This window comes from Mobula hypostoma, chromosome 6 (assembly GCF_963921235.1).
Source record: "Mobula hypostoma chromosome 6, sMobHyp1.1, whole genome shotgun sequence".
NCBI lineage: Eukaryota > Metazoa > Chordata > Chondrichthyes > Myliobatiformes > Myliobatidae > Mobula > Mobula hypostoma.
In genome coordinates, this window is record NC_086102.1 from 183545937 (window position 1) to 183562254 (window position 16318).

The window sequence follows — 16318 nt, forward strand, 5'->3', positions numbered from 1 at the left end:
AATGTTCCCACAACCCATGGACTCACTTTCAAGGGCTCTTCATCTTACGTTCTCAATATTTATTGCTTATTTATTTATTAGAATTATTTCTGGTGCCTTCTTCCTGATGGCAGCAGTGCGAAGAGAACATGTCCTGGCTGGTGGGGGGGTTCCTGATGATGAACGGGCTTTCTTGTGACAATACTTCATGTAGATGTCCTTCCTGGTGGGGAGGGCTTTACCCATGATTGGCTTGGCCACAGCCACTACCGAATTCAGTGATCAAGGAGGAGGTCAGACCTGCAGTTCATGTCTACTTTCTGCATTCCAATGCATTGTCACGGAAGTCAGGAGCAACTTGGCCTTTGCAAAGTTGCTAGCAAAGGGTTCTATGTGGACTGCTGTCTGGAAACTAGTATGATCTCTCCTGTTGAGATACCCTTTACATTCAAACATTACCAGTATTTCTGTTTATTTTTCTATAGTATACTATTTCTACCTAGGAAGGAAACTATGGTAAACACAAGGAAGTCTGCAGATGCTAGAATTCCAGAACAACACACACACAAAATGCTGGAGGAACGCAGCAAGTCAGGCGCATCTATGGAAATGAATAAACTGTCAATGTTTTAGGTCGAGATCCTTCTTCAGGACGGGAAAGCAAGGGGGAAGACACCAGAATAAAAGGGGGGAGGGAGAAGGAGGATAGGTAGAAGGTGACAGGTGAAGCCAGGTGGGTAAAGGGTCGGAGAGAATGGAATCTGAAAGGAGAGGAGAGTGGGTTATAGGAGATGGGGAAGAAGGAAGTGACCCAGGGGGAAGTTATAGGCAGGTGAGAAGAGATAAGAGGCCAAAGTGGGGAATAGAGGAAGAGGAGACTGTGGGCAGGGGGAATCTTTTTACCAGAAGAAGAAATCAATATTCATGTTTGAGGCTACCCAGATGGAATATAGGGTATTGCTCCTCTACCCTGACGATAGCCTTATCTTGGCACAAGAGGACGCCATGGACAGGCATGTCGGTCCTGACTCAAGAGGAGGTCAGGACAATAGGGGAAACCATGGTTTTGCTTTGAGGAAGTACTGTAACTCATAAGCTGCTTCTTTTTCCATCTGCTAAAAGTGGAGTTTTAAAACATTCATTCATGACTTCACCCAACATGACATTTATTAGTGTTAATACTCACCCTAATTTTACTGCTCCTTTAATACTAACAATTTTAAAAGCAATTACACTAAGCGTCACAATTTTCTGCAAATATTGGTCAATGTACTTTCCTAATTTTTGCATTATTCATTTACAGAATCTTCTCTTTTCAAGTAATGAAGTATATTTAGATCAAAGCATGTAAATATTACCTCACACAAAGAGTGATAAGCACAATTGCCAGAATTAGAATCACAACTCCACATACAACTCCTGTCGCTACAATAGCAGCTTGATATCCTGCAAAAAGATAGAGATTTCAAAGTAAATGTCAAATCAACTGCAGTACTAACAAAGTATTTCAGTTTGAACCCCTTTATTATTGTAAAAACCTGTTTTATAGAGATGTTGAATTATAAAATCAAAAACATGAAATTTGACATATTGGATTTGAGCTGGTTCTCCCAGAATTACTACATACTTATAAGACATGATGTTCGAAGACATGTGACAAATAATCTGTCTGCAAATTATTCATTTCATTTATTTGTGTATTTATTTATTTACTGATTGATTGATTGAGGTACAGCCTGGAATAGGCCCTTCAAGCCACATCACCCAGCAATCCCTGACTTAACCCTAGCCTAATCGTGGGACAATTTACAGTGACCAATTACTCTACCAACCAGTACATCTTTGGACTGTGGGAAGAAACTAGAGCACCTGGAGGAAACCCCCTTGGTCACAGGGAAAACGTACAAACTCCTTACAGGCAGCAGAAGGAATTGAACCCAGCTCACCTATAATGTAAAGCATTGTGCTAACCACTATGTGATTGAAAATAAACTAAAAACATCCCTAATCAGTTCCAAAGAAAGATCATGGACCTGAAACATTAATTCTCCCTCTCAATGCTGTCTGACCTGCTGAATATTTTCAATATTCTCTGTTTTATCAAAAAAAAACTTGTTGTTTGACAAGTAGTAGAGAGTTCAGTTTGAAAATTACAGGCTAATGTCTGTGGACAATATGTGTTAACTTTGTCATAGCATTGGATGACAGCATTGTAAGTTTTGTCTTTCATAGAAAATGAAATTACAAAAGTCATTTTTCCCCTCAAATATTGAAAAACAGCATTCCACACCAATCTAAACTTCCCTCACTAATCTGTGATCTTGCAGGTCATGCTCTCAATTACCCATCAAAGTACTCTTTTTAGAAGTAATGAAGATTTCTGCCTTTACCTTCCTGACAAGCAGTATGTTCCAAACTGCTTCCACTTTCCTGGTGAAAACAAAATCCTCATCTCCCTTCTAGTCTTTCTGCTAATTGCTTTAAATTACTTTTTGATTCCTCAACTACTAGTCCTTCGTATTTACTCTTTTTAGGCCTTTTATAATTTTAGGCACTCAGTTGCTTATCAGGAATTGAAACATAGAAAACCTACAGCACAATACAGGCCCTTTGACCCACAAAGCTGTGCCGAACATGTCCTTACCTTAGAACTACCTAGGCTTTACCCATAGCCCTCAATTTTTCTAAGCTCCACGTACCTATCCAGGAGTCTCTTAAAAGACCCTATTGTTTCTGTCTCCACCGCCGCTGCCTGCAGCCCATTCCACACACTCACCACTCTCTGCATAAAAAACTTAACCCTAACATCTCCTCTGTACTTAGTTCCAGGCACCTTAAAACTGTGCCCTCTCATGCTAGCCAATTCAGCCCTGGGAAAAAAGCCTCTGACTATCCACATGATCAATGCCTCTCATCGTCTTATACACCTCTATCAGGTACACCTTTCATAATTCTAAAATAATACCCCTGCTTTTATAATTTATAATAAAGAAAATCAGCTCTATGCCTTTTTAACCTCACATTTTTGTTTCTAATTTTCATGTTCCTTTTTAGGATCTTCGGGCATGTGGGGGGCAGGTAGGGTTGTGATTTCATTGAAACCTATCGAATGTTGAAAGACCTCAATAAAGTGGATGTGGAGACGATATTTCCTTTGCTGGGGGTATCTATTACCAGAGGATGCAGCCTCAGAGTAGAGGGACGTCCTTTTAAAATAGATATGAGGAGAAATTTCTTTAGAAAGAGAGTGGTGACTCTGTGGCGACTGTGGAGGTCAAGTAATGGAGTATTCTTAAGGCAGATGTTGATAGATTCTTGATTAATCAGGGCATGAAGGGATATGGGGAGAAGGCAGGAGATTGGGCACAAGAGAGAAAATTATTCAGCCATGATGAAATGGTGGAGCAGGCTCAATGGATCAAATGGCCTAATTCTGCTCCTATATCTTTTGGTCTTTTGGTCTTAAATTCCTTTGTAGCTCCCTACATATCAATATCATCTCATTCAGTGTCTTTGTCTTGTTGCATTCCTCCAAAAGTATTACTTCCCCGGATTAAACTTTATTTGCTACTAGACCTGGGATTCAACACTTCCTTTTGCAACTGGAACCTTGACTTTCACGAGCAGACTGCAATCAGTCAGGATGGACAGCAGCAATTTCACCATGATGATTCTCAACACTGGTGCTTTACAAGCCCCCTACTCTTCTCTCTATACATTCACAACTGGGTGGCCAGATTCTGCCCTAACTCCATCTACAAGTTTGCAGATGATACCACTGAGTGGGCTGAATATCATTGATGGACTATAGGAAGGCCTGGTGGAATCATGTCTTGACAATAGTCTTTCTCTCAATGTCAGCAAAAACACTTTGATCTATATTTTATTGTTTTACCTACTGTTGTAGTGGATTGATCTGTATGCACGGAATGCAAGGCAGGCTTTCCCCTGTATCTCGATATTAAATCAACTTACTGACTGACCAGACAAACTATATCTTTTTGAAGCTGTTCTTTCTCCTCTGTCAACCACTTTTGAAAGATTAATCTGAAAATTGTTATTATGAAACATTAAAATCCCCAAAATCCCAATAATTAGGTACAGAACAGAATTCTCTGCATTGTGCATCAATACAGAAAATTTCTCATGGAACAACCCTATAACTCACTGCTTTAATGAATATTCCTTTTGGTTTGGTTGAGTTGTTCTCCAATCTTTGCAATCCATTTGCAAAAATTTCATCACCATTTGAAATGTTTCCAAATGGGTTGCCAAGATCAGAGATCAACTCAACCCAACCACCTGAGCTATAAATTTTGCAAGTTATATCCCTGATTCCTTTTCTTTAATGAGAAAGCACTGTCCCTATTTGTTAGTAAGAGAATACAATCCTCTTAAATTCATAACATTGAAACTATTAATTTTAATTCTTACCATCCTCACAGTTTATTCCATTGTAACCAAAAGGGCATCTAAATTTAAGAAAAAAAGTATTAATTGACATTGTAATTAAAATATAATACTTCAATTGATTAATTTTTGCAACAAATTAATCTTTGGCCATTGAAAACAATTAATGATTTAAGTTTAAAAGAGACATGTTCCCATGTGAATCTGCCACCCTGTGGACTTCAAGCAGGTGTTGACAGTAATGCTCTGCAGGCAATTCATTCACAGAGGGGGTAACAATTTTAATAATATAATATGAATATTATTACCTCCACGCTCTTCTCCAAATCACACACCACCCGAGATGGACAAGTATCACACAAAATACTGGAGAAACTCACCGGGTCCGGCAGCACCAATGCAGAGGAATAAAGAGACAACGTTTCAGGCTGAGATCCTTCATCAGGAGTGATGAAGGGTCTCAGACCAAAACATTTGACTGTTTATTGCTCTCTGTAGGTGCTGCCTGACCTGCTGAGTTCCTCCAACACTTTCTGTGTATTTTATTGTGGATTTCCGGCATCTAGCAGCATCTCTTGGGTTCTGGATATATGTCAGCTTTTTCTAGGGAACACAGGCTAACATTCTGGAATTTCCCACCTAACATGCACGTGATCATTGAAGGAATGGGTGCAACTTGGCAAATTCCATGAAATACTCAGAGAAATTAAACACAGGCAATAAAGAGCATCACTGGTATTTCCCACACATCAGAAACAGGACAAAAGACTGACATAAGTGAAAAATCTGTGTGCAATACCAGTAGATATGCCATTCTGGTGATGCCAGCAAATAAATTAAGGAGATTGGCAACTCATTCAATGCCTCAAAGTAATGTTATGTGTGAGATCACAATGAGAGAATTTTATAAACCACAAGAATAAATAGTCTTAAGATAGTAACTGGATTATATAGTTTACTATGTGTGTGAATGAGCAGTAATTGATTGGCCAAGAAATGTTATTGTAGGAGCATTAAACCAAGGAGATGGTTGCAGTAGCTTAAAAAAAACCTAAATAATTTTCAAGCTTAACCTGATCTGACTCATGAATTATTTAGGTTTCTGTGGTCAGTCTAGAAGCATTGTTTCCATACATGGCTCAGACCATAAAATAAAGAAACAGAATTAGATCATTTGGTCTATCATGTCTTCGCTTCCATTTCATCATGGTTGATCCATTTTCCTCTCAGCCTCAATTTCCCGAATCTCCCCATATCCCCTCATGTCCTGACTGATCAAGAACCTGTCAACCTCTGCCTTAAATGACTTGGCCTCCACAGCTACCTGTGGCAACAAGTTCCACAGAAATGTCGGTTTATGTGAGAAGACAGATGGCAGAAACGGTCACTGCACTGGACAACCCTGACAGAGAGTTTCAATGTCATATTGCAAACCAGAAAAGAGCTTTTATCTTTAACCTTTCACAGATGCCATTGTTATCTTTATATCCAGGCTGGCATTCACAAACAAGAATTCCATTTCGTGGAACACAGTGTTGATTCTTTCCTTTGCACATTAGTTCACACGTTTCTGTAGATATTAAAGAAAATTACTATAAGTTGCTATTGCAGTTATTCAGATTCTGAAACATTGAAATGGTTTCTACAAACGTTTGTATATTCATAGCTTCATATTACACAGTTAATTAAAAAAATATACAGTACAAATGCTTCATACACTCAGTGACCATTTTATTAGGTGCCTCCTGTATCTAATAAAATGGCCACCGAGTGCGTGTATGTGGTCTTTCAAATGGCTTTCAACATAGAGCATTATGAGATGTTGCATTGCAGAGAGACATTATGTGTTAATATTTCAGCACTGATTTGTCCACGATCTTCACCACAATGACTTTCACAAACTTTCCACTGAAACTGAGGTTGGAATTTGAGAGAATATCTAGAAATTATCTATGATGTATGAGTAGTGGAGAGTCAAGAAATAGAGTTTCAGATATAGCAGAGGAACTTCAAAATGTGGACACATTCCCAATCATTGTTTTCCCCATACAGAATATTGTGCAATAAGTATTATATTTGCACAAGTTGTGCAATAAGTAATATGATTTTTCCCTACTGTTTGCATAACTTGTGTAATAGAAGAACATCTGTGCATAGACTCCAAAGTTCTTTCCACTGGCTTCAAAGTACTTAAATGGTGACCCACGCCAATCAGTCTGAATACTTTAGTGAAAGACTTTGTTTGCTAAACACTGCATCCTCATCTGCAGTCATGTACATTAAATTTGGAGATCACTTGAAGTAATTGAACTAGTCAAGAGACACAGGATCATAGAACACAGGAATGGATCTATTTGGTCTGACATGTCCAAGCAGACAATTGGACTCATCCACTTAATAAATTTGGTCCATAACTTTCTATGTCTTGATAAGTCAAGCATTTGTCTCAATCCTTCTTAAATGATGAGAGGGTATGCTTCATCCCAGATTCCAACCTCTCTCTGTGTGAAAAAGATGCCCCTCAGAACACCGCTAAACCACCTCCTCTTCTTAGACCTGTGCCCTCAGCTTTAGACAGAACCAACATGGGTAAAAGATTATTCTCCCTATCGCCCTAACCATCCTCCTAATAATTATGTGCACCTCTATCAACTTGGCCATCAGCATCCTCCACTCGTGTGAAAACAAATCCAGACAACTCCATTACACCCCCTCCAGTGCAATTACAATCAGAATCAGGTTTAATATCACCAGCATATGTCGTGAAATTTGTCTGTGTGGCAGCAGTACAATGTAATCCATAATAATAGGAAAAAATGTGAATTACAGGAAATATATATAATGTGTATATAAGCTGTTCCTGAATTGTTGAGTGTGTGTCTTCAGGCTTCTATACCTTCTTCCTGATGGTATCAATGAGAACAAGGCATGGTCTGGGTGATGGGGGTCCTTAATGATGGATGCTGCCTTTTTGAGGCATCGCTGCTTGAAGATGACCTGGAGACTAAGGAGGCTAGTACCCATGATGGAGCTGACTAAGTTTACAACTCTCTGCAGCTTATTTCAATCCTGTGCAGTAGCTCCCACACCCTAAACCAGAATCCTTCCTATACTGTGCAACCAGAACTGTACAGAAGACTCGTAGAACTTGGAAAAGGTATTTAGCCCCATACGTTTTACCCTGCTCTAAGATCAATCTAAACTTTTTGTCCTACCTAGCCCTAGGTTTTTCTATCATCCATGTGCCTGTCTAAGAATTTTTAAAATGTGAACTTGCCTATCTTTTACAAAGCTGTACCATCTGATCTTGTCTCTTATATTCTATTGCATGGCTGATGAAGCCAAGCATTCTCTTGTGTATTTGATATTTCAATAATATTTGAGTAATCCCTTTTATATATATATATATATCCCCGTTTCCTCCCTGAAAGAAAACAGCTTCACCTGATGATCTGTTTCAGTGATGTACCTCAAATGACCCACCAAAAGCTGTTATAATGAATTTGCCAACAATTACGTAATGAAAGAATGGGCCATTCCCTACATTAAGACTGGCTTTCCTGTCTGTGGCCACTATTGTTTCTTTAATGCATAAAGGGGATGGCGGGGTGGAGATACGTCACTATCGAAGGAGGTGTAAGGCACTCCATCTCTCCACTAGCCTGTAGGTCACCCTTGGGCAAGGTGTAGCACCTGCTTAGCCCCCCTGATGGTCATGTCAAGCCAGGGGAGCAAGTGGTGGATGGTCGTATGAGCAGTTGGTGCATATCACAAGTCCTGGTTATGTGGCCACTAATGCCAGGCAGACAATCTCTGAGGAGTATTGAAAATGGCTGGGGGAGTGTCCAATAGAGACCACTTCCGTTGAAAAATTTGCCAAGATCAATCGTGTCACTTAAAGTCCATGATCGCTCATGGAAAGTGATCTAACATACATATACATAATAACTGTATGTAATTTACTTATTTATTTGTTTTTTGCTTTCTATATTATCATGCATTGCATTGTACTGCTGCTGCTAAGTTAACAAGTTTCACACACATTCTGGTGATAACAAACCTGACTCTGATTCTGAAGATTGCGTATTACATTACAAGACATTATAAATGGTGAATTGTATACTTAGGATGCATAATACCAAAAAAGCACTTCACAAATTATTTTCTGACCTACTACAAAGCACATGTTATGCAAGTACATTAACAGAGAAATGAGACTTGAAATCATCATAGAGAGAACACAGAAAATTAGAAGAAAATACATTGTTGCAAGTGACATCAAAATGATCTCTTTTCCTAATTTGAACAGTGGTATTTCAAATTAAAGGTAATCATTTCAAAGACTATCAAGTAATTTCCCATTTATACATTACATAAAATCATTTATGTTATATATAAGCAACAGAGAATAAAATTTTAAAGATATCATATTAAAATCTGTAATTAGTAAAACCATAAGATATAGGAGCAGAATTAGGCCATTTGGCCTATTGAGTTTTCTCTGCCATTTCATCATGGCTGATCCAATTTTCCTCTCAGCCCCAGTCTCCTGCCTTCTCCCCGTATCCCTTCATGCCCTGACCAATCAAGAATCAAGACCTCTGCACAACCTCAGAATAGAGGGGTGTCCTTTTTAGAGCGGTGATGAGGAGGAATTTCTTTAGCCAGAGAGTGATGAATTTGGAATTCTTTGCCACAGGCAGCTGTGGAGACCAAGTCTTTATGTATATTTAAGGCAAAGGTTCATAGATTCTTGATTGGTCGGGGCATGAAGGGATACAGGGAGAAGGCAGGAGATCGGGGCTGAGAGGAACATTGAATCAGCCATGATGAAATGCGGAGCAGACTCAATGGGCCAAATGGCCTAATTCTGCTCCTATGGTCTTATGGTCTAATTTAATATAACACTTCAATGCTGATAAATAAAATCAAGTGTAAAAAGTAAATACCAATGCATTTTGTGTCTTTCCGGGAGGTCTTATAAAATTCTTCTTTGCAGATACACTTAGACAGACCATACTGCGGTTGGGCACAGCCAACAGTAGTTTTATCATCACAGTTATCTAAGTTGCATCCTTGAACAGCTATTGAAGAGGAGAATAAGCTGGGAAATTAATTTCAAAACATCTAATATAAACATTTTATGCAATCTTATATCAGACTTATTTCCAAATTATTCTGAACATTGTTTGTAACCCAGTGGATCTTTAAACAAATATACTAATAACATTTTCAACATTTTACATCTCAATCTAATTCTATTTTTGTATGCACTGATGGTTAGATGCTGAAAATTTGCAAGAAAATTGATAGAATGACATAAGCAAGAGCTTAAAGGCTGGAAACAACACCCCAAGACTGCTTCTGACAGACTTCAGTGGTTATAATTAGATGGATGTGGTAGCCCCACGAATACCCAAGACATCATTGACTACAATTATACCGGGCTTTGGTGAGATCATATCTGAAGTATTGTGTGCACTCCTTATCTGAGGAAAGATGTGCCCGTTAAAGCATGTAACAAATCTTCAGAAGCCTGACTACTAGCATGGTAGGAATATGTATGAGGAGAGACTGGATGAACGAGGTTGTATTAACAAGAATCTGGAAGAATTAAATAGGATCTCAGTACAATATACTGACTGGGCTTGAGAGGCTGGATGCAGGAAAAGTGCTTCTCTTGACTTGGCCGTGGGTGTGATTAAGGAGTAGGTATCATAACATCAGGATTTGTGATAAAACACTTAGGACTGCTATGAAGAGAAATATCTACACTGAGAAGAGCAAGGAATGACCCGTTGCTTGGCAGAAAGAAATGGTCAGTGTGTCGGCTCCGGAGGAGACGGATGGGTCTGTCTTCAGCTCTCTACTTGGCAAGGTTTACTAATCTGTGAGCTGAACCAAGGCTGTGGCCTGCAACTAGTGGGATCCTGGACCAGCTGCAGTGATGACTGGCTTCAGGGCTGTGAACTCACCTTCGTGAACTTTACTTCTGAATGTTATTTTTTTCACTTTTTATTGTTTGCACAATTGTTCTTTTTCTTTGCGTATCAGGTGTTTGATGGCCTTTTTTAAATGAGTTCTACTGGGTTTCTGTTTTGTGGCTGCCTGGAGAAAAACCTCAATGTTATATATAGTGTACATGCTTTGGATAATAAACGTGAACTTTGAACTTTATAATGCTGTGCAATTCTTAGTTACAGGAAGCTATGGAAGTTAAGTTGTCAAATATTCTTCAGAAGGAGGATGATAGATTTCTAAATACAAAGGAGGTGGCTAAGTCAGAGGATTGGCCACAACTCTTCGGTTCTCTGAACAGATTGAAAGGGCTGAATAGTCCCATATTTGCTCCTAAGCTCTTTGTTTCAAAGTTCTAGAGCAGGAGTTCCCCACCTTTTTCATGTCATGGATCAATATCATTAAACAAAGGATCTGTTTATCCAGTCTTTCCTCGTACATACCCCAGGTTGGGAATCCCTGTTCTAGAGTATGTATTACCAGCAAAGCTTTTCCCACTCTCACACTGCTTTCTTCATAATAAATCACCAATTTGAATTTAATAGGAGCTAAGTACACCAGAAGAGAAATAAAATTAGCTCATACCAATAATGCAAGATCATCTCTTCCATTTAGATTTATGGAAGATTCAAAGGTTCAGGCTTTCTGGAGTGGTTGCTCTTAACAAGAAATCAGAGAGTCAGGGAGAACTAAGCACAGATTAAGGCCCAACACATGTGCTAAACACCTTTTTCACCGCCTTGTTGACCGGTGATACTGATTTTTGCAGTCTATGCACTTGTACTCCTAGATCTCTCTGTTGTGTTACACTCCCTAATGCCCAACCATTCATAGTATAGGTCTTACACATCTGTGGAAGAAAATATTGTAAGTTAAAGATTTTGACAGACAAAGGGTTAATATTGGCTTTTCTATATGGAGACCAGTTTGCAGCTTAGGTTGCGAAAGATATAGCAACACACATCAAAGTTGCTGGTGAACGCAGCAGGCCAGGCAACATCTCTAGGAAGAGGTACAGTTGACGTTTCGGGCTGAGACCCTTCGTCAGGACTAACGAGAACTGCATATGAAGCTAGCTTATCTTTTGTAATTCACAAGGTTAATCGAACAGACTTTGCTTTTGCAATTGATTTGTACATGTACAAAAGGAGCTGAGCTCTGTCTATTATTTGGAGTTCGAAACCCACTGTTAGCGGTTCCACTCCCCACAATATCATGAATAAGGCTCGCTTGTGTCTAATTTACTTGCAATCAATGTACCATAGCATTGGAGAGGGATAGGAACAGACAAGTTAGGAAAGCGTTTAAATGGAGTAAGGAGAATTATGAGGCTATCAGGCAGGAATTTAGCAGCATAAATTGGAAACAGATGTTCTCAGGGAAATGTATGGAAGAAATGTGGCAAATGTTCAGGGGATATTTGCATGGAGTTCTACATAGATACGTTCCAGTGAGACAGGGAAAGGATGGTAGGGTACAGGAACCGTGGTGTACAAAGGCTGTTGTAAATCTAATCACTTTACACTGCACGCTGTTGGAGAAGTGCTGCCAGGATAATCAAGGACACGACCCACCCAGGCAACACACTTTTTGTCCCTCTTCCCTCCGGGAGAAGGCTTAGGAGCTTGAAGACTCGTACAGCCAGATTTGGGAACAGCTTCTTTCCAACTGTGATAAGACTGCTGAACGGATCCTGACCTGGATCCCTCCAAATATCCAGACCTGCCTCTCGGTTTCTTTGCACTACCTTACTTTACATTTTTCTATTTTCTATTTATGATTTTTAATTTAAATTCTTAATATTTAACTAATTTTTATTATTTTAAATATTTAATATTTGTAATCTGGGGAGCAGGAAGCACAGAATCAAATATCGCTGTGATGATTGTATGTTCTAGTATCAATTGTTTGGCGACAATGAAGTATAAAAGTATAAAAAGTAGTAGTCAAGAAGAAAAGAAGAGCTTATGAAAGGTTCAAAAAGCTAGGTAATGATAGAGAGCTAGAAGAGTATAAAGCTAGCAGGAGGAAGCTCAAGAATGAAATTAGGAGAGCCAGAAGGGGTCATGAGAAGGCCTTGGCAGACAGGATTAAGGAAAATCCCAAGGCATTCTACAATTATGTTAAGAGCAAGAGGATAAGACATGAGAGAATAGGACCAATCAAGTGTGACAGTGGAAAAGTGTGTATGGAACCAGAGGAGATAGCAGAGGTACTTAATGAGTACTTTGCTTCAGTATTCACTACAGAAAAGGATCTTGACGATTGTAGGGATGACCTACAGTGGAGTGAAAAGTTTGAGCATGTAGATATTAAGAAAGAGGATGTGCAAGAGCTTTTGGAAAGCAGCAAGTTGGATACGTCACCAGGACCAGACAAGATGTACCCCAGGCTACTGTGTGAGGCAAGGGAGGAGATTGCTGAGCCTCTGGTGATGATCTTTGCGTCATCAATAGGGACAGGAGAGGTTCCGGAGGATTGGAGGGTTCTGGATGTTGTTCCATTATTCAAGAAAGGGAGTAGAGAAAGTCCAGGAATTTACAGACCAGTGAGACTCACTTCAGTGGTTGGGAAGTTGACGGAAAAGATCTTGAGAGGCAGGATTTATGAACATTTGGAGAGGCATAATATGATTAGGAATAGTCAGCATGGCTTTGTGAAAGGCAGATCATGCATTACGAGCCTGATTAAATTTTTTCAGGATGTGACTAAACACGTTGATGATGGTAGAGCAGTAGATGTAGTGTATATGGATTTCAGCAAGGCATTTGACAAGGTACCCCATGCAAGGCTTATTGAGAAAGTAAGGAGGCATGGGATCCAAGGGGAAATTGCTTTGTGGATCCAAAACTGGCTTGCCCACAGAAGGCAAAGAGTGGTTGTGGACAGGTCATATTGTGCATAGAGGTTGGTCACCAGTGGTGTGCCTTAGGGATCTGTTCTAGGACCCCTACTCTTCGTGATTTTTATAAATAACCTGGATGAAGAAGTGGAAGGATGGGTTAGTAAATTTGCTGATGACACAAAGGTTGGGGGTGTTGTGGATAGTATGGAGGGCTGTCAGAGGTTACAGTGGGACATTGATAGGATGCAAAACTGGGCTGAGAAGTGGCAGATGGAGTTCAACCCAGATAAGTGTGAGGTGGTTCATTTTGGTAGGTCAAAAATGATGGCAGAATACAGTATTAATGATAAGACTCTTGGCAGTGTGGAGGATCAGAGGGATCTTGGGGTTCATTCCATAGGATACTCAAGGGTGCTGCGCAGGTTGACTCTGTGGTTAAGAAGGCATACAGTGCATTGGCCTTCATCAATCATGGGATTGAGTTTAGGAGCCGAGAGGTAATGTTACAGCTATATAGGACCCTGGTCAGACCCCACTTGGAGTATTGTGCTTAGTTCTGGTCACCTCACTACAGGAAAGATGTAAAAACCATAGAAAGAGTGCAGAGGAGATTTACAAGGATGTTGCCTGGATTGGGGAGCATGCCTTATGAGAATAGGTTGAGTGAACTTGACCTTTTCTCCTTGGAGTGACAGGTGACCTGATAGAGGTGTATAAGATGATGAGAGGCATTCATCGTGTGGATAGCTAGAGGCTTTTCCCCAGGGCTGAAATGGCTAGCATGAGAGGGCAGAGTTTTAAGGTGCTTCGAAGCAGGTACAGAGGAGATATCAGGGGTAAGTTTTTTTACGCATAAAGTGGTGAGTGAGTGGAATGGGCTGCTGGTGACGGTGGTGGAGGCAGATACGATAGGGTCTTTTAAGAGACTCCTGGACGGGTATATGGAGCTCAGAAAAATAGAGGGCTATGGGTAACCCTAGGTAATTTCCCAGGTAAGCACATGTTCAGCACAGCATTGTTGGCCGAAGGGTCTGTATTGTGCTGTAGGTTTTCTATGTTTCTATGTAATTGAATTTCCCGAACAACTTGTCTGACTTCGCAAAATGCATCACCTCAGACTTATCTGCATTGAATTCCATTTTCCACTCCTTGGCCCAGTTTTCTAACTGATCAAGACCACCCTCCTCACCCTGCTGTGATCTATAATAACCTTCTTCACCATTAACAACACCTCCTAAGTTTATATCATCCACAAATATGCTGATTAGGCTTTGCACATTGGTATCCAAATTATTTATAGTTAACCTTTTTTGTTAACTATTCAAAAAAAATCATAAAATTTGGTCAAGCCAAACTCTCTGCACACAAAGACATGCTGGTCCCTCCTTATTAGATTCTGTTTATCCAAATGCTGGCCAATCCTGTCCCTCAGGATTCCCCTCCATCATCTTCCCCATGAATAATATCAGGCTGACTGATATAACAACACCAGCCACCTTCCAGAATTTAGGAACTTTATTAGTGTCTAACAGTGAAGCAAATATCTCCATAAAGGACCCAGCAATTTCTTCTCCAGTCTCTTACAAAGTCCAAGAATGCATTTGGTCTGGCCCTGGGGATATATCCATCTGATGTGCTATAAGGCTGCAAATACCTCCTCCTTGGTAATATGAATTTCCTTCAAAGCACCACCATTGGTTTTCCTTATTAAATCAAGCAATGAGGGAATTTTCTCCTGAGCAAATATTTTGGAGAAATATTTATTAAAATCCCACTCATTTCTTATGGCTCAACACATAGGCATCACTGCTGATCTGTAAGGGAACTACATTCTCTACAGCCACACTTTTGCTCTTTATATAGCTATATAAATTCTTGGGATATTCTTTAAACTTACCTTCCAGAAGCATCTCATTCCCTCTATTTGCCTTCCTAATTTTGCTCTTAAGCATATGCTTAAATCTTTTTAAAGTCATCAGTTTTCTGACAAATCATCATATGTTCTGGGTCATTGAGTCATAGGAAAGTACAACACAGAAACTGGCCCTTTAGCCATTCTAGCCCATGCCAAAACCATCTAAACTGCCTACTCCCATCGACCTGCACTGGGACCATAGCCCTCCACACCCCTACCATCCACGTACCAATCCAAACCAATCTTAAACGTTGAAATTGAGCTCGCATGCACCACTTATACTGGTAGCTTGTTCCACACTCTCACCACCCTCTGAGTTAAGACGTTTCCCCTCACATTCCCCTTTGACTTTTCACCTTTCATCAAAACTCATTTTTTCAGGGCAAATTCTTTTCCTGCTCTCATTTTAAATTTCCCATTCCAGCCATTATTTGTAAAACTTGTGCAAATGATTTGGTTGCTAACTGCTAAACTTCCACCTTTCATCTTTCACGTATACCTAATTCTTTCAGCTATGGCCAATCTTTCTCTTCCTTCAATGATTTAACGAGGGGCGGTGTGGCTCAGCATTCAGGCTGAATTCAGAGTCATGCCTTCCCCCAGTGTTCGACATCAAGAGTTTTGGACTCCTTTATTGCATGATTGTGATATCATTTGTGCTTGCTCTCTTCTGTGTGCTTTGTGCTGTGTGTGACAGTTGGTATTGTGTTTTGCATCTTTACCCCAGAGTAACGCTGTCTCGTTTGACTTTATTTTGAGTATTCATGTATGGTTGAATGACAATTAAACTCGAATTGATTTGAATTGAACTTTTACATGCTTCAACAAACTCTTCTAAAGTACTAAAGTATCATTTAGTACTTATTTTTCTACTTTATAATTATTCTATTAAAAGGCCTGCTCTTTGTATAATTTTGAAACATCATATTTTATTTTAATCACGGTATTCAAGAAAAGAATTCTGTTATTTTTTTCAGGGATAGTGAAAACAGGATGTTTCATCCATCAAAGCAACTGAGGATACATCTCTGTTTCCCTCTCCACAAATGGTGTAGCTTTGTTCAAAGTTAATTTACAATCAAAGTAAAGATATGTCACCATATATAACCCTGAGGTTCATCTTCCTTTGAGCATTCACAGTAAATACAAGA

General features: G+C 39.6%; 1 protein-coding gene across 1 annotated transcript in view; it reads right to left on the reverse strand.

Annotated features, from left to right (window-relative positions):
- LOC134348799 (mucin-13-like) overlaps positions 1-16318 on the reverse strand; it is a 91865-nt gene that overhangs the window by 7509 nt on the left and 68038 nt on the right. Inside the window, exons 14-17 of the mRNA XM_063052601.1 lie at positions 9339-9473; positions 5848-5959; positions 4414-4451; positions 1338-1425 (exon numbers count right to left, since the gene is read on the reverse strand). Coding sequence (XP_062908671.1) covers positions 1338-1425; positions 4414-4451; positions 5848-5959; positions 9339-9473 — 373 coding nt within the window. The remainder of the gene's footprint in view (positions 1-1337; positions 1426-4413; positions 4452-5847; positions 5960-9338; positions 9474-16318) is intronic.